At 38.0% G+C, this 26684-nt stretch overlaps 3 protein-coding genes across 7 annotated transcripts in view; 1 reads left to right on the top strand and 2 right to left on the bottom strand.

Annotated features, from left to right (window-relative positions):
- LOC137298287 (armadillo repeat-containing protein 8-like) overlaps positions 1-26684 on the bottom strand; it is an 801735-nt gene that overhangs the window by 639253 nt on the left and 135798 nt on the right. The gene's annotated exons all lie outside the window — the stretch shown is intronic.
- LOC137298428 (NEDD8 ultimate buster 1-like) lies at positions 1668-19655 on the bottom strand. The gene is made up of 17 exons (XM_067830693.1): positions 19369-19655; positions 18019-18155; positions 10893-11063; positions 10373-10540; positions 10084-10213; positions 8559-8632; positions 7897-8003; positions 7399-7508; positions 7142-7218; positions 6431-6544; positions 6016-6067; positions 5728-5828; positions 5409-5497; positions 4403-4508; positions 4131-4220; positions 3523-3652; positions 1668-2950 (listed from the first exon to the last, which is right to left on the bottom strand). Exons 2-17 carry the CDS (start codon positions 18139-18141, stop codon positions 2778-2780), a joined length of 1815 nt encoding a protein of 604 aa, XP_067686794.1. The 5' UTR covers positions 18142-18155; positions 19369-19655; the 3' UTR covers positions 1668-2777.
- The window catches only part of LOC137298284 (1-phosphatidylinositol 3-phosphate 5-kinase-like), a 64833-nt gene continuing 57934 nt past the window's right edge, over positions 19786-26684 (top strand). For 2 of the 5 annotated variants that reach the window (XM_067830468.1, XM_067830473.1), the window contains exons 1-3: positions 19788-19833; positions 23426-23627; positions 24155-24358. In XM_067830468.1, coding sequence (XP_067686569.1) covers positions 23513-23627; positions 24155-24358 — 319 coding nt within the window. In that variant the 5' untranslated portion in view covers positions 19788-19833; positions 23426-23512. Of the gene's footprint in view, positions 19834-21218; positions 21251-21860; positions 23628-24154; positions 24359-26684 lie in introns of those variants that run through there. The other 3 variants (XM_067830471.1, XM_067830469.1, XM_067830472.1) reach the window with 3 other exon arrangements.

The following is a 26684-nucleotide window of genomic DNA, read 5'->3' as shown; positions in this document are numbered from 1 at the left end:
GCATTCCATACAGTACATTGCTGGGCATACATATATCAGCCTTTGAGAATCCCTGCAGGAAGTCTGTCTAAACAGGGAGCCTATATAGAGGGGGAGAAGAAACTCCTCGAAAAGCCACTGAACGTATGTCTCGGGTCGTTACGTAACCAGTGTAGCCAATATGGTGGCAGCGTAGTATTTAAGATTGATCCCGGTTTATTTTCAACAGCTGACTAAGTTCGCTGAGTGTTGTAACAACTGAAATCCAACATGTAGAAGACAGGTTAACTATTTTGTCACTTCGGTTTAAGTCAAATAATTGGTATTAGTGTCCGTATTAGGACAGTAGATTTGTAGTAAAGTTTCAAGTCGGTAAGTTATAGCTCACTGGCTTCTATTCTCGATGCACTGTGAAGAGAGACTTAATTGTGCCGATAAAAACTTCTTTCACACATTTCACACGTTTAATTTTTAGAAGGAGAACATACCTTTAGTTGAAAGGTATTTGCAAGTAATAGTGACAGTTTTATGACTTAAAAATTGTTAGGGTGTAATTGAGGTGTGTGAAATGTGACATTTCGCCATTGAAATGCTATATGCCGTTGTTTGAGTATACCTAGTTACTTCCTCAAAAACATCTTTCACATACACCTTTAATTCATATGAGGGAAATATACTATCAGGTGAAATGTGTTTGCAAGTAATAGTGATAGTTCCATAATCTAAAACAAAATGTTAGGGTGTATTTGCAGTGTGTGAAAAATATGACATATTGCCGATCTGATCTGCTTCACCATTGATGCTTGAGGGTTATAGATCCATTCTTGTGGATCGTATTATTTGACAAAACTGGACGCTTTTGTGAGAGTTTTACACTATATTTTTTAGGGCAGTGTGACAGTGTCAGTTAACGTTTTGTTAATGTCCATTCCATTCCCCACATGCAATAAGATATCTGAATTAATTATTAATGCAAACAAAAATGTTTCAAAGTAGATTTTTTAAAAGGACAGCTGATGTTAACACATGTTCTGATGATATGTTTGTGTTCTTTAACATGTTTTGGGAGGAAAGGTCGCGGTGTATCATTTATTCTTTCATTCATTCACATATGTACCTCTTTCTTTAATTCTTTTTCTTCATTTCGTTCATTAATGCACATGATTCTTGCTCTTGATTCTTACTATAATTCATTCATTCATTGTAAAATTCCGACTGATACAATAAACTGGCTGAAGTTTTGTTAAACCAGGGATAATCTAAAAGGTATATATATTGTATTCTAAATAGTCTCCCTGGTTAAACACAACTGAAGGTGCACTGGGAACGAGCCAAGTCACTGTGTGCGTTGGAGCATGATGAGGCACACGTTAATTAGTACAAATGGTAAAGAAAGCAAGCGAGTGACCTATCCCTGTTGTAGAGTATCCCTGGTCTAAAACATCTTGTTGTCTGAAGTATGATACATGATAGGTGTGTATATTTTCCAAACAAGAAACAAAATTGGTTGTATAATTAAAGGGTCACAGTTTAAGAAACATCAGAACACAATTTGTAGGTACATGTGTGCATGATCTATGAAAACTAACTGTCCAATCATCACAATGCATAAACCATCATCACAACACATATGCTCGGTAGCATATCTCAAATAGTCAAATCCATAACCAATGAACAAACCAACCAAACATGATCTGATGAATTTATTCACTGATGGGAATTTCAATTGGCTTAGTAATGCAATAGTGAAAAACTCACTAATACACATAAATGGTTTCATGTTTTCACAACCAGGAACATACTTGTTTGAGTGGCAAACGTTTGAAAGTACAATACTAGTATTGAACAAATTTTGATAACATACAACAAGAAGTTGTTATCTATAAAGATTTTTCAATATAGATATATACTTTTCTACATATAGGGCTTTATCTTTATTTTCACATTTGTTTCCTTAATATTTAGCCTATCGAATATCATCATTGATGTTTTACGGATATTCAGATCATGGACTTTGTGACATAGGCCATTACACAATTTTGCACTGTTTTAAACAAAAGCCAGGAATTGTTTCAGTGGATGCAGACACCACGGTAGGAAAATCAGACTCCTAAAATTATACAGTAAAGTTCCCCTGACTAAAGAGTAGTTTCTCTTTTGAAAACTGTGGCAAGAAGACATGAGTTCAATGTGCGACTGTTTTATAAAGATCATATTAAGCAGCATGTCTTGAACCATATGGATCAGAAACAACTGAAACAATTTATTGAAACTAACCACCCTCCCAAACTATCATCACACATTTTTTTCTGATTGAAGGATTAAATGATTAACTGTACAACTGCCAAGTAGGAATAGCTGCCATTTCATTTGATCATGTACCCCTACTGAATATAGATCACAAATCAAGCTCAACCATGTTGGTCTGGTTGCTGATGACTGCCAGCAGTCTTGCAAATAAGAGATAAGAAACTATTGGCTGAATTAGGAAATTGACTTTTCATTTAGATCCAGTCACTACCCTATGCTTTGCTTGTACTGTGCAGAGAGTTGTAAGTTCCTGATAGATTAACCACAAAACATAACATAAGCTGATGATTAACATTTTGTTCTTCAGCCTAATTCAATTACTTTATTAGTAATGCAGCTTTAGAATGAATACCAAACAAATTTTCCAATATTTTTGCTATTATACAAAGCACTCTATTCTTTACCTAACTATGAACAATAAAATATAACAAAAACTCTGCCGGCTGTATCCTGAGAAGAGGAATTTTGTAATGACTTGGCACTTGTATCTATGACACATCCAGACTGGCAAGCATGGTTTTGTATTCACAGAGAATCTCAGATTCCTCCTTCAATGTGAGGTCAAGGTAATCCTCCTCGTCCCTGGAAATGTCAGACATCAGATTGTCCAGTGCTTCCATCTCCTTCCTTTCTTTGGGATCGTCTCTGTTCCTGGACGGACCTGTAGCATGGAGTCTTGGCTTTAGATAAATACAAGCTGTACAAGACTTGAATACCACCCTGTCATGAAGCAAAACAAATGCTTCTCAAAGAAGTCCTTAGTGTTGGTTTTATGAGTTGCACGGAGTCAAGTCCTAACATCTACTGACAAAGATAGGTTGTTAAAAAGAATTTTGTAAACTTTCTCATTACCATCTCATAAACAACTTAACACCTCAGCGGATACTCACACGTTTCTTAAAAGTACTGGTATGTACTTTTTGACATTTAAGTGATACATAATTACAAATGTGTGAATAACAATCATGACACAAGTGAAACTTGTATACGTGTAGATTCATAACTAGAGTGAACTATAATTATATTTAACACTTTATCCCCAAACTGCCATGCCTTAACAGTTCAGTAAGTGATTACAACTCTACCTATTTGCAATGCATAAATTGTTTTCTTGTCCCTTTCAAAACAATTTTATCTGCTTTCCTAAGAATCTATCAAGTACTTCTAATGGTGACCCTCAATATTCTTCTGTGACTATTGACATGAACTTGACATTCTACAAGTGTGTGGTACCTGGCTTGGAGGCCATGGGCGGTATAAAGCCTCCAGATCTGATAAGGTCATCTACAGCCTTCTCAACATCCCCTTTGTGTTTCTGCAGTGATCGACGGCCCATCTCCAACTCAAAACCCAAGGCTGTCAGCTGGAAAGTGTGTTGGCAATCTCATCACAAAAAGTACACTTTGCTTTGACATGAGCACTAAATATACCAGTTCACTTGAAAGTCTCTGGTACTAGGCATCTGAATCTGAATATGTCTCATTTAATGTACACTTGTGTAAAACTACACAGAAATACTATCAGCAAATATGGATACTTTTAAAAAAACCCATTCCATCTTGTTGCGTCTTCCAAATTGACAAAAAACCCTTCATGTTACATTTTGGAGCTACCAAGAAGATATCATCAATACGTACAAAAATACATAAAGAACTAGATAAGGATTATCCATAAAAGATCAAATGTTTCAAGTTTCATCATTCAGTCAAAAGAACAAACATCTCCCTTGGATCCTAATTTTGTTACCAGGAATGTTGTGACCTGATGAACTAGTGCTCACTGGATCTCTGAGATGATATACAAGTATACACTGCTGTACCAGCTACATGTAGAATAGTTACCTGAGCCAACATATCGTCTGTGACATCCACATCCTCCCACTCGTCCTCTGGATCAGTTATTTCAAGCAGCTCTGGATGTGTCTGTAGAATCTTTAGAGCAGAAACATGACAGATTATCTTCAACACATATCATGATACAAGACCTACCTTCTTTAAACTCATCTGTACGTCATAAAAAGGAAAGCATCTTTCATTTCCACAGAACTCTATGAGCATTATTTCAGTGTTATGAGAAGGAAGCTGTGTAAGCTGAGTGTGGTGTAAGGACTGACCTCCAGAGCCAAGTTGACATCATTATTACCCTGTTTGAGAGCCTCTGCCGCTGCACCAGAGCCAAACCCCATTCCAACCAACATGTCCATATTTTGCATGTTCAGCCTGTGTAAACATCAATATTACATGCTTCAATCCCATCAATAAAATCATGATTTAATACAAATGGGTCCATTAACCTTCGACAAATGAGCACAAAAAATGAATCACCACCCGTAAATGGTCAGTGAAAATGAAGACTACTACTGGACAATGTTTTAAGTCTGTTTTACACAGGAGGCTGAACACAACTTGTGGGTGCGCTGATACTTCCACCACTGTTGTGAACAACACTGTCCCTTACAAGATCTGGTTAAAAGACTGAAGTATTGCCATTGTGACATCATATTTTACATCACACACACTATGTTATAATGCTGAATCTGAAAATTACATGACATCCTTGGCCCCTCCTACAAAACAACCTCTGCTAAATTAACCTTAACCACTAGGGCTACAACAAGGTCATCTTAATTACACCAGATTCCTAAAGCTATTAACTTTGTGTTTGTACAGCATATGTCTGCTGAAACCATCACTTGATGTACTGTTAGAAATAAACCTACCACTGAATCAAAATAGTATATTCATGAACCTCTATACATGTATATAAATAGATATACACATTCTATGAATATTCTCCTGCATAAAACAAATAAAAGTATAACATAAGTTAAGTTTAACCTCCTCTGAGGCTGTATCATGAGAGATCAAGTCAACCATGACAAAGGTCTAAGGTTAAAATCTGACAACTGATGATCACTCTAGAGATGAAGTTGTTCAGTGGAAGACGATTCTCCTGTAGTGTTTGTATAGAGGGAACGTTTAGACGTTTAAGTTTTTCCAGGAGAGCTATGTCAAAGACACCTGGTTCCCAAAGGTTGGGCAATACTCCATATGTCTGGAATGTTTAGAGAGATTTGTTTCTGTATCGTTTACCAACTCCTGTAAATGACCAGTACTGACCATTCTCCGCTTGCAGTTTTCCCAAATTTCTTGGCTCTCATCCTTTCTTTCCTTTCTTGATTCACCTTCATATTCATCTCTTTCTTCTCCTGAAGAAGACAAACTGTCATATATTATCTCTAATATCTACTGTTATGATTTCACAATTCAAGGCTGATACAGGCCTTCATTTGTGGATGCAGTAGTGAAATTAAAAAAGTCAATATTACCAAAGAATCTTCAGATATAAGATCTCAAATGTAGAGATCAATATGATCACTCTGGATGCCATGGTCTGTTATAAATTCTTCAGGTTTGACACTCTGCAAAACTGAAATACCTTTCTCCTGTTGATGATGTGGTCCACGGCTTGCTGGACATTCCCTTTACATGCCCTTAGAGCAAGTCGAGCTTCCTTTTCTTTGAAGCCAAGAGTCATCACTGAAAACAGACGTCACGGACATCATTCTACTCTTCCTGTTGTAGGGAAGCCTATCACATTCTTATTTAATGCAAGTATACATCAGAGAAATACTCAGCCCTATCTTACAACCATAAATATCATTAGTAGTTCAGTGATCAACTCCACCCTCTATCAAATAATTTGGGTGACTTCAGTTGTACTTGCCTTCAGTAATGAGATTCTCATCCACTTGTAAAGACTTTAACTCGTTTTCAGCCTGTAACAGACAAATATGTAATAGCAAGAGACATCTTGGACACAAATGATACTCAATAATACCACAGCACATATTTGGAGGAAAACGATCTGTTACCTGGGCAATTATTGATCTGATCTGGTTAGTCATATACAAGAAAATGTTATGGATGTCAACTTCTTCATTGTTTTCACAACGTTTCTGGGCTGTTCCTTGCCCCTTCATCAGTTGGTGAGTCATGTATTATTTTTGAGGATCAAAAAACCCTGGGGCACTAATATGTCAGTACTTCAATAAATAGTTGCAAACATTATACTCAATGTAGAAATTCCAACAGTCATAATATCATGTAATCTGAAGGAATCAGAATTAAAGCTGTATTACCTGGTTTAAGAGTTTGGCTGCAACCTTGACTCGATGTTGATGGAAGGCCATGACTCCTTGCAGGAGATGGAGCCTCATGAACAAGGCCTGGGCTTGTTCACTCCCTGTCCCACCCTGCAATGGCAACAGCATGGGGAGATGTACTGAACTTACAACAGAGCAACATCAGCATGGGGAGATGTACTGGATTTACAACATGGTGACAATGGCATGGGGAGATGTACTTGACTTACAACAAGGTGGCAACAGCATGCAGAGATATACTGGACTTACAACATGGTGACTACAGCATGCAGACATACAATGGATTTATAACAGGGTGACTACAGCATGCTGAGATATACTTGACTTACAACAGGGTGGCAACAGAATGCTGAGATATACTTGACTTACAACAGGGTGGCAACAGCATGCGGACATATACTGGACTTACAACAGGGTGACTACAGCATGCTGAGATATACTTGACTTACAACAGGGTGGCAACAGAATGCTGAGATATACTTGACTTACAACAGGGTGACTACAGCATGCAGACATATACTGGACCTACAACAGGGTGGCAACAGCAGGCAAGGGACTGCTTAATAGTCATGATTTTTCTTCCATGGGAATTCCACTCTGTGAATTAGCCTTCATGCTTTTCACCTACATTTTAACTAAAACTGAGAAGTGTACTGTATATTATTTAGCATACTGATTCTCATGTACCTTCACTGCTGTCAGGCGCTCATTATTAGCACCGTAACTTCGGAGGAAACATTTTTCACTCTGTTCAAGTCTCCATTCTAGAAAGGAACAAGATGAAAGCAAAGCAGCATGACAAAACGCATCACATTTAACATTTAATGGTTGTACAAATCTCTTGTAAAACACAACAGTTCAGAGGGATGATTAAATATGTGCATTCATCTTCACCTGTATTATTTATAGTTGTCTTGCAAAGGTTTAGCTATGACATTTTGTACCTGCATCAGGAAGCTGATCCACATTCTTGAGACAGAGATAGCACCATACAATATCCAGACACAGTACAGCATAGTTGTCAACAGCATTCAGTAGTTCAGCCTTGCACTTGCTGCAATAGACAAACAACAGAACTATATACCGATCATAGGTCCCAGGACAGACGTGTGACAAAGGAATGTTTTAACATTTAGGTTATCCAAAATTCCATAACCATAACATTTCCCAAGACTGGAATCTGAAACTCTGAGGTTTCTGATTTGAGGTCAGACTCCTCATCCACATGACAACAGATGTAACCCTGTCAGAAGCTGACACAAGGTAAGGATGTCATCTGTGGGATGATTCCATGATCTCCTACTTATGTATATACACTACACTTCTGTAATATATCTAATTGGACATGTGAGTGGAGAGTTTTTCCAACTACTGTTCCACCAGACTTTCTTCAATGGTCATGTAAACAAATGGATGGAAATATGAAGTCTTTATTTACTTACCTAAACTCAGTGTCAGCTTCCAGGAACAACAACAAAGCTTGAGATATCTCCTTCTTCTTCAGCGATGCACGTCCCTTCTCATGCAGTGTCATAGCAAGGGTCAGGGCCTACAGCAAGACAAAATTGTATGAATGAGGCCAACTCGACTAATATTCTATGTCAACATCATCATATATTGAAAAGTAAAGTAACCGAAAGACAGACAGGCAGATATGTACAGGAAACAAGGGACACTGCATACTGTTATATATAATAATTCATTCCAACAGCAATAACTTGTCATTTGATTATGTTGATCAGAAATGAGAATGAAGTGACTAAGTGTATCATGATTTTAACACATACACACTACTCACCAACAAATATGCACGTCAATATGCTGCTTGTAACTAATAAACATGACAAATTTAAGGCAAAGCCATGATGTCATAAGCATTTTTAAGACACAATAATGTTCTACAAACAATTACTGTGAAGCGGTCAGCATGTGATAACACATCTAATACATGGCAGACATGTGTAGACTAGTGCACAATAGCCTTATGATGCAGTTAATATTTAAACATGCTAAATATTTAGTCTACAACAACTTCACTATCAGTTCAATGTCAGAAAACTATTTTCAAATGATATGGTAAAATACAAGAGGGGTGTTGACAAACCTTCTTTTCTTCCAGAGGCAGCTGTAATGGCTTCCCAGTCTGGTCGGCAATTTGGATGTCAAAGTCATCTTCTTCTGCAACATTAAAAGCCAGATTAAAGATGAAATGTCAGGTAATACTCTTAAGGATTATAGTTTGTCTGCTTTTCATTTGCTGCTAGTATTACTTTTCATTCATTATTACATTTTAACTATCATTATTATGTGCTGGTATGGCATGAAACATCACATAATTCTGGTTTTATAATTAATTCATAAACAAGCATTGTCACTAAGGTGACATAATCCCCTGCCGCATGTTATCAAATCAAACAAAAGAAATGAAAGTGAAGGTCGATGAAGTAAAATGTCAACAAAAACATTACTCTCAAACTCTCTTGATATCTTGCACTGTAGTTGTTCAAACACAAAACTATTTTGAAGAGTCACTTAGAAGTATTCTTCATTGGAGTCAGGTGCTGAAAACTGTATGTAACAAGCTTAACATGCAATTTAACAAGCTGAAATCTTCAGTCAACATGACCTTGAAAATTATGTGAAGGTCATCAAAATTGACTGGTCTCTGTGCCTTCCCTAGATAAAATTTGGTGATGAATATGAAGACAATCCACGAAATGGTTCTTGAGATATGTTGCTGACAAACTTAACATGCAGCTAACATGCCGAAATCTTCAAATTGTTGCTGTGACCTTGAAAATGACATGAAGGTCACCAAAATCGACAGGACCTTGCATCGTCCCTAGATTGCTTGGTGTTGAATATGAAGAAAATCCAGTGAACCTTTCTTGAGATATCTTGATGACAAGGTAAAATGCTAAAGTCCCCTTGTGTCCTTGAGATGAAGGTCAAGGTCACCAAACCTGACTAAGACATTTCTTTTATTGTGATAAACCTAGATATTAAATATGAAAAGAATCTAGACAACCGTTCTTAAGATATTCCAATCTGTACGTAGGGACAGATGGAGCCTAATACTATATATCCCACTTCTCACTAAACGCGCGACAGGGTATAATAACAGCAACTTGATTGATATTCATATACATCCATCAATGTTGTAATGATACTAAAACAAGTGTCACCCACCTGAACAAACATTCTTCTACATGGCCTTGTGCAACTATACAAATTCATTTGATATTGCTAATAAATAAAAACAACTGCCTTTCTTACGTTTTGTATGTTGTTTTTGTATAATCATGATAACTGAGAATGATACAAATATACTACACAAGACAGCAAGGTATTTCACAAAACTGCTCACTGGGGATCTATGATTGATCACAGATTTGTTCGTTGTAGCTCATTCTTTCTCACTTTTACAAATGGAAAGAGCTTTCTCACTCTTTCCAACATGATGCTCACAAAGGTCATAGTCAATTCAAAATTAGAACATCCCAGAATACATATAGTTGCATGTGATAAAAAAAATCTTCTCAGTACCAGTACTAACAGATGTCTGCATGGAATGTTGCAAAACATCAACATCAGTAAAAGGACAATGTGCTTTTATGGTAAAGATCTACCTGAGTCTATCTTGGATGTGAGAAGTTCTGCTGCTTCTCGAGTCTTGGCAACATTAGAGGCCTGTTGCTGTTGCCTGTGTGCCTCTGCCTCAGCAACAGATAGTCGCACTGCCATCACCTTGGATCCATTCTGACGAAAAAATATATATGATTAAAACATCAGAATGAACTATGTCTGTGAGACAAAAACTGTTATTACCAGCAGACAGCATTCCTGAATGTCTGCATTACAAATTGTGAGGAACACATCATGCCTTGGTAAATTACTTTTGCCATGCAATGTACAAACCTTAACATTCTGTTCTTGCAAGGAAGTATTGTCTTTAATGACGCGACCACAGGTGATGAGCTTGATCTGGTCAATAGGAAGATTAGACTTCTGTGCCACCTTCTTCCGTAATTCTGATCCATCAGAACTTAATTGGATTTCTGTTGTATACGCTTGCTTCCTCAAACCCTGCAAATTGACATATGAACAGATGAAGTTGCTGTTTCTTAAACATCTGTTTTTAGGATCTAGATACATATGTGGATACAGCAGAAAAAAACCAATACGACCCAAGAACATTAGTCCCGTAATAGTATTAACGGAGAACATGATTGAATAAAAAAAGTAAGTCAATATTGAATACCAAACTGTTAATACAATACAAACCCACTGAACATAAGCCATTTAATGGCTGTTAAAGTAGTGAAAGATTACAATTGGGTATCAATGTTATAAAACTGAAGCATTAGTATTAATGTAAAACATTTTTTTTCAACAGAACAGAATATTACATATTCCAGGAGGATCCTCAGTCCCATACCTCTTCAGTTTGGCAGCCAGTAACAATCATTTTCAAAGTGGCTATGCCTTCCTTCTGAAATTTGTCTCGTTCAGCAAGTTTTTGAAGAGCATGTTGCCTGAGAGATTCCAACAACTCAACAACTTCTGTATCTGGAAGTCCCAGATCTTTGGCATATCTGTCAATCAGTTCCTATAATATAGATCAAATTAGGAGAATGAAAAATGTACCACATACAAAAGTATGTTCATTCTTTACTGACATCTTCATGTTCAACCTTTACTGAGACTGGTATGTTCAACATTTACTGAGATTAGCATGTTCAACCTTTACTGAGATAGGCATGTTCAACCTTTACTCAGACCACAGGTAAAATGTAGCGCAAATGAGGTGCGCAGCATAGAGAAAATGACCAGTCTTCTTATATGCGAGCGAAGCGCTCAAAGATTGGCAACATACTTCCTGTGTTTCGGGTCGAAAAATATTTTTCATGTCAAAATAAAACATCGCTACCATCAAAAGTACACACCCATTTTTTCACCGGGTTGTGCTCTCACATTTCCAGCCCCATGTTGAACAATTACTCACGTGAAATATTTCTTACTCAACATTTTAAGGGCAACTCTTGGTAGATCAGACCGTTCTTCGTCTCCATTTCCCCTTCTAGCTTCTGGATCAACGGAGTGAAGGAACAGGAGGGTATTATTCCATAGGTAGGTAGGTAGGTAAGGTTTTAGGGCGACCTTGGGCCTTAAAAGACCTATATGCGCCCAACACTTAACAAACAGTTACATTCTTGTCCAGTTAAATTACGTCGTACTTATCCGTTTTGACGAGGAAGTCTAATACAGCTCTTTGTATGCAACCATACATTAAATTATCGCCAAGTATTGCGTTCAGCGTAAAAATAGTTTTGGTTTTATTAAGCACAATGTCTCTAAGAGCCTTGCGTGGGTTTTCATGAGCTGGACATTCAATGAGGTAGTGCTGAACTGTTTCTGGGCAGTGTAAGTTACAGCTTTCACACATAGGAGAGATGTCTTTATCTAAAATGCTTTTATATGCCTTTAATCCACAGTGTCCTAGCCTGAGGCGAGTTAAAACAACTTCATCTCTGCGGCAACGCCTACGGATTTTAAAATGTTTGTTTACTGCAGGACAAATCGAGTACATGTGTCTACCTGTAGTTTCACTGTCCCATGTATTTTGCCAAGAGGCATTTATTGACGATGAAATGACAAACCAGTAATCTCTTGGAATGGGCTTAATTGATTGAATATCTGGCTGTGGTCTGTTGCAAGCCATCTTAGCAAGTGTGTCGACTACTTCGTTCCCAGCTACACCAACATGTGCAGGGATCCAAGCAATATCACAGCTGATGTACATGGAGTTTAGAACAGTATCAAGATACAAGATGTCATATATAATGTCACTGCGTGGACCTTGGATACCTGATTGAATTGCTTGTATAGCTGATAACGAATCAGTAAGAATTATTGCTTCGTGCTCGTTATCTTTTACCCATTTTAAAGCTTGAAGTATAGCTGTCAATTCTGCTGCAAACACAGACAGATGATCAGTCAATCTAAATCTTTTAGATAAACCAAGATCAGGAATATAAAAGGCCCCACCAACATGACCGGTTCTGGGATCTTTTGAAGCATCAGTGTAAATATGAGTAAAATTACTATATTTGTTGTGAATGTAGTCTTGGGTTAGGATTTTAACAACACATGGTGACATTTGTTTGTTTACAAGCTCCGATAAATCATAAGAAATCGAAGGTTGTGTTAAAGTCCATGGAACCGTTTTAGGTAGAGATTGCGCAGCATTCAGCTGAAGATTGTTCAACTCGTACTGTGATGCAAATTGTTGAACGAGTAATCCAAATGGTGGTTTTCCATGATTCCAATCACACATGGCATATTCCACACAATCACACAAAATATCAGTTGCTGGTTGATACCTAGATGAAGCTTTTAAAGATAAATAGTACTTAAGGGCCACTTTAAGACGATGGTATTGCAAAGGAGGTTCTGAGCATTCCACCTGCAAGGCAGAAACTGGTGTAGTAGGAAAGGCACCAGTGCATATCCGAAGAGCTTTAGCTTGAACACGATCAAGTTTAACCAAATGACATTTTGCAGCATTCATGAAAACTTGACAACCGTATTATAATCTAGACAAAATGAGTGCTTTGTACAAAAGAAGCAAGGACGATTTATCAGCACCCCACTTTGTGGAAGACACGCTCTTCAGTAAATTGAGAGCTTTAGTGCATTTTGATGAAATGTAATCGATGTGGCTGGACCATGTGAGTTTTTGATCAAAGATTACACCCAAGAATTTAAATTCTGAAACAAATTTTATGTCCCGACCACCAATGTGTAGCTTCAGATTTGGGGGAAGTTTACGTCTTGTGAAGAACATAGCAACTGATTTAGAAGTGGATACCTTGAACCCCCACTTTGAACACCAAAGATCGATAGAATTTAGAGCCAATTGAATAGATTTGTGAACAAACTCAATGTTTCCAAAACGTCTCCAACAAGCACCATCATCTGCAAATTGTGATGCGTCAATATTTAACGGAAGTTCAGAAAAGAAATCATTGATCATGATATTAAAGAGCAAAGGGCTTATAACACTGCCCTGCGGAGTGCCATTTACAATAATTCGCACGTCAGACACGTGTTGCCCAATACGAACTTGTATGGTTCGATCAGTTAGGAAGGACTTTATCCACTGTAGCATACGTCCCTTTACCCCTAACCTTTGCAGTTTAAATAAAAGGCCATTTCTCCATAACATATCATATGCCTTTTCAATGTCTAAAAATACACACAGCATATACTCTTGGTTTCCTAATGCTTTCTGCGCTTCATTTTGTAGTCGAACTAGGTGATCTGTGCATGATCGAGTTTTCCTAAACCCACACTGTAGCCTCGCTAATAATTCATTTGATTCTAAGTAGAAACTCAGACGATTTGTGACCATCCTTTCCATGATTTTACACAAATTAGACGTTAAGGCTATTGGTCTGTATGAAACAGGGCGAGATGGATCTTTACCAGGTTTAGGAACAGGGATAACAACAGCATGTCTCCAGCTCCTGGGTAACTTTCCAGATATCCAGCTTTGATTTATGATAGTTAGTATGACTTCTAAAGATGAATCGGGCATATGTTTAAAGTGTTCGTAGCACAATTCATCCGCACCAGGAGATGTATTCTTACCTTTTGATATTGCAGATTTTAATTCTCCCAGGTGAAAGGATAAATCATATTCAGGAAAAGGTTGTAATAAAGAATCTGAAATTTTAGGGATAATCTCATTCTCTAAATATGTGACTTCCTTTTTAAATTGAGTAGAAAAGTTTTCATAGCTGCTAACAGCCTCAAACTGATCTGCTAAAAGATTGGCTTTCTCTTCACGGGAAATAGCACTTTGATCCAAAACAGGAATAGGGGATCTATTGTGGTTCCCACTAATCCTTTTTACTTTGGTCCAAACAGAAGACAAGGAAGTATGCCTGTTTATTGTAGATATATAAGAACGCCAACTGTTGCGTTTTAAAGAGCGTACAAGACGCTGGAATTCAGCCCGTTTTTTGCGAAAGTCTTCTAAATCAACAGGTAAGGATGTCCTGCGAAGTCGGTTATAGGCCTTTTGTCGAGCTTTATCAGCTTTGTCACAATCCTTATTCCACCAATACTGAGTATTTCGAGTATTTGGCTTTCCAGAAGTTTTCCCAATAGCTCTTTCTGAGATTTTAGTCAAAGAGAAAGTTAGATTGTAATTTGACCTTTCAATGTCATCTGTAAGCAAATCACACGTTATTTCATTTGAACAATGTTCAACAAATTTATGCCAATCTGCAGATTTAAATCTCCATCTAGAAATTCCTAGTCCAAGTGTTCGAAGAGGTTTAAATGATATTTCAGTGAAAACTGGAAAGTGATCACTCCCCAGACTGTCATTTTGATAAACACCCCACTGACATTTGTGTGATAATATAGGCGAGACAAGGGTAAGATCCAATGCTGAGAAAGTAAAGTTACTAGTATTTATAAGGGTCATTTCGCCAGAGTTTAGCACTATCAAACCTGTGTCATCCAAAAGATTTTCTACAACTTGACCAGCATGATTTGTATGCCTGCTTCCCCACAGTACATTGTGACTATTAAAATCACCACATATCAAAACTGGTGTAGCTATAGAATTTGTCAGCATTTTATAATCATCTAAAGATGGCGTACCATTGCTGTATATATTAACAATGGTTAGGAATTGCTTCTCTTCTGAGACAATTTCCACAGCATTTGCCTCAAAATTAAGTTTCGGCAAGGTATGGCTATTATATGTTAAATCCGATTTAACAAAAATAGCACAACCGCCACGTTTGGGATTTCTAGTCTTAGGGTCATATTCAATGCGGTCTTTTCGCATGCAAACATAGCCATTAATTTTGAACTGACACTCAGGCCAGAGAAAGGTTTCTTGAATGCATAGTACATCCGGTTTGAATTCCAGTTTTCCAAGAAACGCTTTAAGATGAGGACCGTGTGCCACTAAACTCTGTTCATTCCACTGCAGAATAGTTAATAGTAAGATGGCGCTATCCATCATGATTTATCAGTGGAAAAAGAACGGAAGATATCTTGAGATATATCAATGTGGAGATGAGACTTTGCAGCGGACATAATTCGATATATTTGGTCATCACGGTTTGTAGCACCAAAGCTGACTGTGATAACCTCTAGCAGGAATGCAACAAGATTTTCAGTTGAATATTCAACTTGGGATGTGCTGCGATCGCCAGATAGATGTGTAGACTGCGAGTGATCCAACGACCTATCACCATTGATAGAACACTGACAAGAGCATTTATTTGCTCTGTTCGAACCCTGAGTGACCTTCACTGAAGGCAGACTTGTTGCAACTTGCTGAGAAGATGAAACAACTGGCTGTTTATTAGGACGACGTTTGACAACATTTGCAAATGACACAGGCATAGTAGTGTTGTTCTCTTTGACCATTTGTACGGCTTCTTTATAAGAAACTTTGTTCTCAACTTTTACACGTTGGATTTCAACCGCTTCCTTGTATTTACTACAACCTCTATAGGCAGCGCTGTGTTTTCCTCCGCAATTTGAACATTTTAAGGTATCTTTAGATGGGCAGGCATCATAGGCATGATCCCCACTGCAGCGAGCACAAACCTGAACTGTACTTTTACAATTGGTTGATGTATGGCCGAAACGCTGGCATTTATAACACCTGAGGGCTGGTGGGACATATGCTCTTACCTTGAAGGACTGATAGTACATGTATACATGCTCAGGGAGTGTAGTACTTGCAAAAGTTAACAGAACTGATAATGTCTGCTCTTTTTCCTTACCTCTGGTCAAACGTTTAGCATCAGTAACTTTAAAGGATTTCAGCTGCTCAACTATTTCATCTTCAGAAATATCCAGATCGATATTGTAAATGACACCTTTTGTTTCTCGCAGACTTTTGGGGACATAAGCTTTGATCTGTTTACCACAAATTCTCGTTAAAGAGAGAGCCATTTTGGACTGATCAGCCGATCTGCAGTGTAACACAATGTCACCCTTATCCAACCTCTTCAGGCTATGGATATCACCAACATGTTTTTGAATGTCCTTAGCTAGTGCAACGGGACTGACGGATTTCAAACTGACACTAGGGTCGACCGAGGAAAAAATAACAATGGGTTTCAAATTATGTTCATTAAAACTACATTTTGTCTGAACATCGTCATCATGTTTTCGTTTCGGACGTTTAGCCAACATAGCATTATATTTCTCAGCGAATTCAGCATGAGTGGAAGTTTCCTCAAAATCATCAGGAGCCGACCAGTCGGCTGTAAATTCCCCATCAGAATCTGAATTCATTGCTATCACTGTTGTCGACAAGCCTAATCCGCGAAGTAGGGTCTGCACGAGCCAAACGTGCCACACGCACGCACAAAGCCGAGCGTGCTCAGCCAACTGAAACACGAAAGTGAGGTTCACGAGCACAAACTTACAACTAAAGGCAGTTACAAAATATAATTACTAAATTAATTACCAAAGCAAGTTTCACCAACTATGCTTATGGTATAGTACAAAGAACACCCCCAACTAACCACTGTAAATCTCAGCGAGAACAATCTATACAGGACCACTGACTCAGAGAGCGAGATAAACACGTCTGTCCTCGTCAGCAGACCAAGCCAATCCTATATTATTCCATATGGAATACTTACAGTTACCTCCCCTGCATCATTCACCCATTACACCAGACTTGTTTTTATGTAGAATAAATGTTACGAAAATTTTAACAATAGTGAGGACAGACAAGACAAATAAACTCCAACAGGTCCCCAATAAAATTAGGCAATATGGTATTTCTTTTTAATTTCTGCTTAATCTTGTTCCGTCACTCCATTCAACTGGAAGCTGGCAGGGCTAATGGAGCGAAGAACGATCTGAATACCCTGAGTGGCGCATAAAATGTTGAATAAAACATATTTCACATGAGTAATTAGTAAACATGGGGTAGGAAACGCAAGAGCACAGCCAAGTGAGGAAATGGGAGTGTACCTTTGATGGTGGCAATATTTTATTTTGACATGAAAAATATTTTTCGATCAGAAGCTTGCATAAACCTACAGAAGTTCTATTTCAGGACATGAATTTGACTTTGCCATCTTTTTTATCATAACTCATATTTCAGATCAAAAATGAATAACAAACACTAATATTTAAACTTTATTATATTTTTAAAATCAATGGAAAATGGCAAAATACCCAGATGTGTTTGAGGGAAGTGAGGACAATTTATTTGGTTACTCAAAGGAAAATTAGGATACCCAAATGAGATGAACACAAGTTATCTGAAGCTCTGTGGCATGTTCATCCCTTACTGCGACAGGAATGTTCAACCTTTACCCAGTTCAGCATGTTCCAGCTTTACAGTGACAGGCATGTTCAACCTCTATCGAGATCTACTGACACATGTTTGTCATGTCACACTAGACTGATGTACACTTATCAGACTCGGCCTTCAGGCTAGTGGCTACAGTTGCAGCCTGAGCCACTGATTGGAATGACCTGTTGATCAGTTGAAAGAATTTGCTAACCTTTGGAACATTGCCCTTTTCTCCTGATTCCAAAGTATATGGGGCCAACCACAGCTTTATCTTCTCTGCATTCAACTTATCACGAATCAGCTTTAACTGACGTTCTGTAAAGTAGTCATCCATGGTTTGACTGTGAACTAAAAAAAACATAAATAGGTGCTTAAAGAAACGGCATTAAAGAGTGTGGAATAGGGACTGGAATGGAAGGAATCTGATGACCAGCTACCATGTGTTCTATTGTCCATGACCCTGCACTCATGTGCCATATTAAAGTTCACAAAATGAATGCCATTTCATTTTCACCTTCTGCAATGGGATGTAAAACAAGTTTGATGTCAACATAATGCCTTAAGCCACTACCTGATGTTTTTAGTACTTAATAATATAGCCATTTACTGCAAGGACAGCCCTCATTCACTTATGTAGAGTAGAATACAGTGATTTTATGTACTCCAGAATAAGTGATGTCCAGATACCTTGAATGTGATCTATCCGATCCTTCTTGGTTTTTATTTCATGTAACTGTTTTTGTAGCCTGATTTTCTGAACCGTTAACAATAACCTAAAAATCTTATATTATCTATTCCAACTAAAGAAAACGTCCTAACTGACGTATATTGTTCGAAAATAACCGTTTATATCACGAGATTCAGGGACCGGAAGTAAATGTAAACATGGATGATCGTCACTGAAAGTAAATATAGACGAGACAGATTTTAAGTACGTTTCTCATTATTTTAGCCAGACGACAGTTTAACTGTTACATGCTTATTCGTTCACTGCCTAATATCTGATGCTTCTATGGATGGCATACTGTTCCTACACCGTTCAACGTTAAGTTGAAATACTGACAGTATGACACTCACTAACTCACCACAATCCTATTCACTCACTCGTCCACCCACCTACCAATTCTTGTCTTTTCTACTAAGCTGTCATTTCTTGTTGAAACATGCAGAAATGCTGAATGTGTTCATGGGTATACTGAACCCAAGCCAATTAAAAACACAGACACGTGTACCCCAGGACGTATCAATTCAATTTCTTAGTTGTAACCATCATACTTGCACTTGATAAAAGATATACAGTCATGAATAGTTTGTGATGCATAGTAACACTAGGAATCAGACGAACAGAAACTATAACATGAACCGGTTGAGGAATATCTTCTCATCTGCCGTTTATTGTCCCGTGGATATCTTAAGATCATAAGATGTATTATTTTCTCTTTGTTTTGGATATCTGAAGTACCCGTACTGACGACAGCTTCAGTTCTTAACTTCTACCCTCTTACACATTTAAAACATTTAACGAATCAGACATCATGCTGAGAAGCTAAGTAATGCATACCTCCACGCGGATCTCTGTACTGTCGCTCTTCACCCTTGTTTTCTCAACACTCTTGCTTCAATTGTGCAACATCATCATGCATCTGTTGCCAAAGGTTGATACGTCATCAGCAGATATATTTATAACTGTGTGAAAGATAGAAAACAATCATAAGGGAAGCCATGCAACCTGCGTCTGATGAATGACAATTTACAATAAGATGATGAACCAAAAATATAGTTATTTTCTGTTTCCTGAATTATTTTCGTCTGCCATGAAATACCGGAAGTGTCAGCTTTGCATGTTTCGTATGATATTGAACATAAATCTAGGAACTAGATGAACCGTTAACATTAACCTGAAAATCTTATATTATCTATTCCAACCAAAGAAAACGTCCTAACTGACGTATATTGTTCGAAAATAACCGTTTATATCACGAGATTCGGGGACCGGAAGTAAATGTAAACATGGATGATCCTCACTGTAAGTAAATATAGACGAGACAGATTTTAAGTACGTTTCTCATTATTTTCGCCAGACGACAGTTTAACTGTTACATGCTTATTCGTTCAATGCCTAATATCTGATGCTTCTATGGATGGCATACTGTTCCTACACCGTTCAACGTTAAGTTGAAATACTGACAGTATGACACTCACTAACTCACCACAATCCTATTCACTCACTCGTCCACCCACCTACCAATATTATTGTCTTTTCTACTAAGCTGTTATTTCTTGTTGTAAGGTCTACTCGCGCCGATGTTCCCCGATGTTATTTTACACGTGATAATTAAACCAAACAAAAATAATGCAGTTTGACTCAGTGGGAACCTAGCCTGAAGCGTAATTTTCACCATGTTACATTGTGAACTGAGGGTGTGTCACTAGATTTTGATGATGGTGTGGTAAATATAAACACATTACATTTTGGAGGCATGCATTTATTCTAACAAAAACCATATCTAATGAACTATTGACAAAACTGGAGAGTCCAGAGAAACATGACAAGGGGCGATCTTTTTGAATATATCTTCCCTTCACTAATCCACTAGGTGCGCTTATTCGGAGGGTCCAACCTTAAACTGACAGCGCATGTTGTATGTGCGATGTGAGCTGTACGTGTTACCATTACACTTAGACTCAGTTAACCAGTATGGCCTTCACCTTCACCGTTAATGTTCACGCGGTGCATGGACAGAATATCTTTTCCCTTTTACGATGATGTATTAAGTGTTATGTCCTAAAATATTTTCCATGATTCAATGATACACCTGGGATAGGCATGACTGCTTACTTTGCAATCGTGAAATGGCAGTTTGAACCTAGGCGATGGAATCAGCTGATCGTTTTCAGGTCATGTTTTGTCGTTTTGTTGACGTTTTGCAATCGGTTATTTAAGTCTGGCACTAGATGTCTCAGTATCACACATTTAAAACTGCAGTGTGTATTTTCAGTGTATATGTACTCAAATCATTGTAGTATTACGGCCGATATGGCTGCATTCATGATGGGATTAAGATTCTGGACAACACAGATATTAAGCAGGTACAGAGGAAAGTGAGAAACAATGGTCAAGTAACTGTGAAGTAACAGTAGCGGACGAATTATGTCAGTCATCACCTACATGTAGCCAACTTTCAAATACGATGAACATGGGCATAACTACAATCTACTTTTTTATGTTTGTAATGGTTTGTGATACATGAAATATAAATTCACTGCATAGGCAAATAATACATAAAGATCTACAATGACTGCATTTTAATTATCATCAATTAAGGGTATAAATTAACATGTTTTGTTTTTCTTAAGTTTTAATAACGGTAATGATATTGAAATATTAATTTATTAAATATACCATTTCAGACACAGAAGAAGCAAAACTACCATTAGGCTAAGTACATATTCAAGGGCACTTCCCAAATTCCATTTTCATTACACAACCAAACAATACATATATTCATATTGCTAATAAATTTCAATCTCTAATATAATAAATGGTACTGTTAAGTGTTGTCAGAATCAAATGGTTTACATTTTCCTGCAGTGTCTACATACATCTTGTCTTCACAATGATCAGATTATTATAATAGTCATGAAAAAGCTCATATTTTATTCTTAGAGCTTGTTCTTATTTTTTGTTGCTGTAAATTAATTTTTCAAATTCTAACACAAAAATATCAATGAAGTCAATATCTTTTCCCACTTTATATTGTATCTGCGCTGTACAATGTTGTAATTCCATCTGATTCTTTGTATGCTGGTGCGTGTGTACTTTTGAATTACATTGCACATGCATGACTTTATTCAGTCATTGTACATTGTACTGTTAAATTTGTAGTAATATATATAAATGCATAAACATATCTTCATCTAATAATTGTGGGGTTAAATTCGATTTTATATCACCTAAAACATATATTTGATAATAAACACATTTTCTGTGTTAATCCCTAACAAACAGATATAAGCTAAATTTTTTTTTAAGAACTGTTGAATGAAAATCAGAAAGTTAGATAGTTAAAGTTAGATAGTAAATTGTCTGTCATGAGAAATATTTTTGTCAACTCAATGTTATGAAATATATTTCTGTCGTACACATCTGCTTGGGCAGTAAGAATTAAAAGTGAAATCTCTGTAAATGACTATTTATATTAAGAGGTTTAGTGGTGTTAAACTTCTGTAAGAAATGAACCAATAATTTCACATATATAACATGACTCACAGTACTGACTTGTGGACATATTTTTCAAGGTGGAAATATTTTATTTCAAGTTATGATGACTGGTGTTTCTGATGCAGCCGACTTGGATGATAGGTGTATGGCACTTAAGAATATACAGTAGCGTCAGAATTTAAAAACAAAATGGATTCAGATGAGTGAGGAACTGCTGCTCAAAACATAATGTGTATGTTTCTAAGTAACTGTTACATTCTATACAGAATTTCTTGAATTGTCAGGGATGTGTAATAATCATAAATTCTCAATAAAGAACATCCAGGGGATGCTGGTTCGCCGGAGGTGCAGCCCTGATTTTTTTTTACATTGAATCGGAGGTTGTATAATAATTATTTGTAAAATTTTAATGTGGCAATAGTTAAAAAATTACTGTTGGGAACAATGTAAGGGCTGATAACATATAAAAAATAATTTTCATCACTTCACCGATGCTACAACACCCAAGACTTGCTCTGTCTCGTCTTCTGTCATAGGAAATGCTGTGTCAATATACCGACTTTTCATGGCGTTTTCCCTGTTATCTTCTATCATGTCAATTTGTACTGCCTTTGGAAATTAGACAATGGATGCCTTTCTGAACCAAAAATCAAAGCAAAATATGCGCCAGTTAATGGCTTTTCGTCGCAAATGATAATTTTTTCAGTTAAGCTGAGCGTGGCAACGCATAAGCTGGGTTCTGTCTTTACATGTAGCAAGTTGTCGCAGCTCACATTGACTCGGGAACCAGACCGGAAGTGAGAAGTTGGACCGTTGCTTATATAGCAGATACAGAGCAAGATGTCAAGAGAGGTTGACTGGTCATTTTTTTGTTGACATTTAACCTTCATCTTAAATTAAGACCTTCATTGTCATTCCTTTTTAAGTTTGATTTGACAATTTGCGGTAGGTGATTATGTGACCTTAGTGACAATGCTTGTTGAATGTTGTTATTGGAACTCTCAAACATTTTGGCAGCTTTCCATTTTCATTGATAATCTTATTGTATTGTAGTTGATGGTTGAATTGCTTCAACTATACCACATACAGGAGGTGCCTCTCTTAGAAAAATCTCCTGATATTGATACAAGTATTTGATAAAATCTTATTAATCTAGCCGCTTAAAACAATTATGGCCACTTTCCATATTAATGTGCAACTACAGTCATTTCTAAGAAAACATTTGTTCCTAAGGTTTCCATATTATTACAATTTGTAACATTGCTCAGTATTCACGGCACCAAAAATGTAGTGTGAATGCTTATGTTATAGATGGCTAAGGAATCCTTTGTCTAAACCTTTTTGAGTGAGTTAAGGAGTTTTGAAGTGTGCTATGATAGATTTTTCTTCTGTTAAGGTTTGTTAATCCTGCCAACAATGAGAGCAGTGGTACTGTTGTGCCCATAGTGCACAAGCATCTTGTGGAGGAGGTTCTGGAAAAAGGATGGGGACAAGAAAGCCCTCAGATATTTCAACTGGCCTCACAGAATTTGGCCCGCTCAGTTCAGAAGTCAGACCAGCAGGGAACTTCTTCACTCGACTCCTCAAACGAACAAGAGGTGTGAAAATGATGTAGATATTTACAGTATATGTTCAGTTTTTATCTTTTCATTAAGATGTTTATATGTTATCCACTCGTTCATTCATCATCCTTTGTTTCATGTGAATGCCTGTTTGATACTATGTCTGCTGCCATCTCAGATATGTATGTCACAGACTTGATTATTTACAGACTGCTGCCATCTAGCTGGAACATTTCTGAATGCAGTGTGAAACTAAACTCATTTGCTCTTCTCATGTCATGTATATGAATGTGTATGATTCCTTCCAAGTCCTCTTGCAAAAGCATATCCTTCATTTTCAAGTTTTCTGTCCAATGCTTGTTGTGAGAGTAGACAGCAGGTGATCAGGTTGTGAGAATCACTTACACTTTCTGTTTCTGTCACTGCATGGCCATATATAAAAATGATAATTTATATGTTGATATAACCCCATAATTGGTGACTGCTGACAATAGTTGAACAACACTCATTCATTCATGACTCTTTTTATGCAGAAATCCTAATTCTTCTATGCCTTGTTCCAGATGACTCTGACAATTCCAGTGGATCATCTACACCGGGTAGCAGAGCTTCTTCTAGAGAGACGTCTGTGGAGAGAAATGGCTCCAGGCCAATACCGATATCGCAGCGGGTTCCCTCTAAAGTGTCTCTGACCTCTGGGGCATCTGATGAAGCTATCTTCCCTTCCACTTCATCTGCTGGAGCAGGAAACCTGGGAACAGCTAAGGGTAACCAGCAGCACCTGTGTCAGGTGTTGGTAAACTCGCACTTATTTTATAACACATTACTCACACCTGTGTCAGGTGTTGGTATACTCGCGCTTACTTTATAACATTCCTCACACCTGTGTCAGGTGTTGATAAACTTGCGCTTATTTTTTAACATATTCCTTACACCTGTGTCAGGTGTTGGTAAACTGTCGCTTATTTTATAACACATTCCTCACACCTGTGTCAGGTGTTGGTAAACTCTCACTTATTTTGTAACACATTCCTAATACAGGTCAATGAGTTCACTTTTTAACATTATTTCACAGTACATTAAGCCCCGCAAATCATGTGACTGACCTCAAATATTCACATAAGTCTCATGAAGGAGATGATAGTTGACACATCTGCATCCAATAATACAATTTTTCCTTATCCTGACTCATGCTTAAGTGCTTACTCTCCTCTTCTGGCGAAGGTAGTGAACACCTGAAATCCCTTGAAGTTCCCTTCTAAAATCACACTCACCCAAGTATTACCTTCGTTTCCTTCCACATGGTCAGCTGACCGCCATGATACTCCACTCTCTCTTTTAATCACCCTACGAGGGCAGCTGGAGGCACCTGGGGTCCCGTACACGTCGATAAGTCTTTCATTCTTTTGGTTTTTCTAACTGAATTTGTGCTGTATGCGGTTTTTGGCTTGTATATATTTGTTATTTTTGTACGAGTCTCCGTTAATGATACAGAGTGAAGATACCAGTCATTGAACATCGGCAACTAGACCGACACCGACAGCATCTTCAACACATCTCATCTACAACAGACATTGCAGATGTTGACTGCATTCAAGGGCATCGTAGACAACTTCCCAACACAGTCGTCAATGCAAGCACCGCAACAATTCACAACGCAGATGATGAACCTCATGGAACGAAGATTGGAAGAGGAAAGACAACTGCACTGGTCAAAGATGTTGACTGTGAATCAGCGAGAGCATTCATCTAGACTGGCACTTGTGTCTGAAGATGAAGCGGATGTGCATACGCACACACTCAAGGAGATCCAGGTCCCGATCATCAGATTGGAGAACATAGAAGGATGTACCCATGCCGAGTGAGTGCACTCACATACTACTACTCGGGTGAGTGAAGTCACACGCTCGTGTGAGTGCACTCGTGGATGGACTCGTCAGCGGAGAAGGTTTCCTTCAGTCTCCCCTATTCATAGAAGACGCCATATGCAGTCACCCTCCCTTTCGGAGTTAGATTCACTTCACTCAACGCAGCTGTTTGACGCAGACACCTGCATCCAACATGAGCTTGATTAGGTCCTGGTGAAGAAGGATGAAGACTACAATCTTCAACTACGTTGACTGCTGCTCCTAGATCTACCATGACTGCATTGTCACCGCTCTAGGTCGTCAGACAACGCAGACTTCATCAGCAGCCTCAGTCATCACAGCAGACACATCTACCCGTCAACCATGACAGCTCTCAACGCAGTCGTTCGACGCAGATGCCTTCATGCAACATGAGTTTGGAAGTCATGTTGAAGAAGAATGAAGGCTACAATCTTCAACTACGTTGACTGCTGTGCCGTGTGAGCACTCAAATAGATCTGCACTCACTCCAGCGGATGCAGAGGAGGGGTATGCAAGCAGCTGCTCAGGAGGATCATCACCATCGTCCTTATCATCCCATCACAGTTAAGAGAGAGATCCACCTATGGTGGAAAAAAAGAGGATGAAGAAGGAAGATTAGCGTTAACATTTCCAGTGATAGCTCTGATATCTACGATTCTGAGAAGTTATCTACGGCATTCAAGTCAACAGTCCCTGCAACGATCTTTCAAGATAGACAACATTCGGACGGGCTCGATTTAGACTCGCATCTCAAGTTCAGCAATCCTGCGAGGAAGAGGAAGAGTGAATGTTCCTGTCAACTTTCGTCACTCAGAAGAAGGATCAGCAGTTTACGTCTGAAAACCTTGTCTCAACTACTGTGGGACTGAATCTACTCCCTCGAAAAGAATGCTTGATAACTTGATGTAAAATAAAATAAAACATGTAAGAGAACGAGAGCATCCAGGAGGTAAACATTGAAGATCAGTGTGGGAACGACTGGAGTTTTCCACCCTCACCCATTCCCATCCAACATGAGCTTGATTAGGTCCTGTTGAAGAAGGACGAAGACTACAATCTTCAGCTACATTGACTGCTGCTCCTAGATCTACCATGACTGCATTGTCACCGCTCCAGGTCGTCAGACAACGCAGACTTCGTCAGCACATGCCTTCATGCAACATGAGTTTGGAAGTCATTCTTAACGATGAATACGTCATGAAGA

The sequence above is a fragment of the Haliotis asinina genome, chromosome 10 (genome assembly GCF_037392515.1).
Source record: "Haliotis asinina isolate JCU_RB_2024 chromosome 10, JCU_Hal_asi_v2, whole genome shotgun sequence".
Lineage (NCBI taxonomy): Eukaryota > Metazoa > Mollusca > Gastropoda > Lepetellida > Haliotidae > Haliotis > Haliotis asinina.
This window is presented reverse-complemented; position numbering and strand designations above follow the sequence as displayed.

Coding starts and splice junctions, on each gene's coding strand:
- LOC137298428 (XM_067830693.1), bottom strand. CDS start 18,141: ATGGATGACTACTTTACAGAACGTCAGTTAAAGCTGATTCGTGATAAG. Junction 8,633..10,083: donor CACATCCAAGATAGACTCAG/GTAGATCTTTAC, acceptor TTAATGTTGCAG/AAGAAGATGACTTTGACATC. Junction 5,498..5,727: donor ACATCATCAACAGGAGAAAG/GTATTTCAGTTT, acceptor TGTCTTCTTCAG/GAGAAGAAAGAGATGAATAT.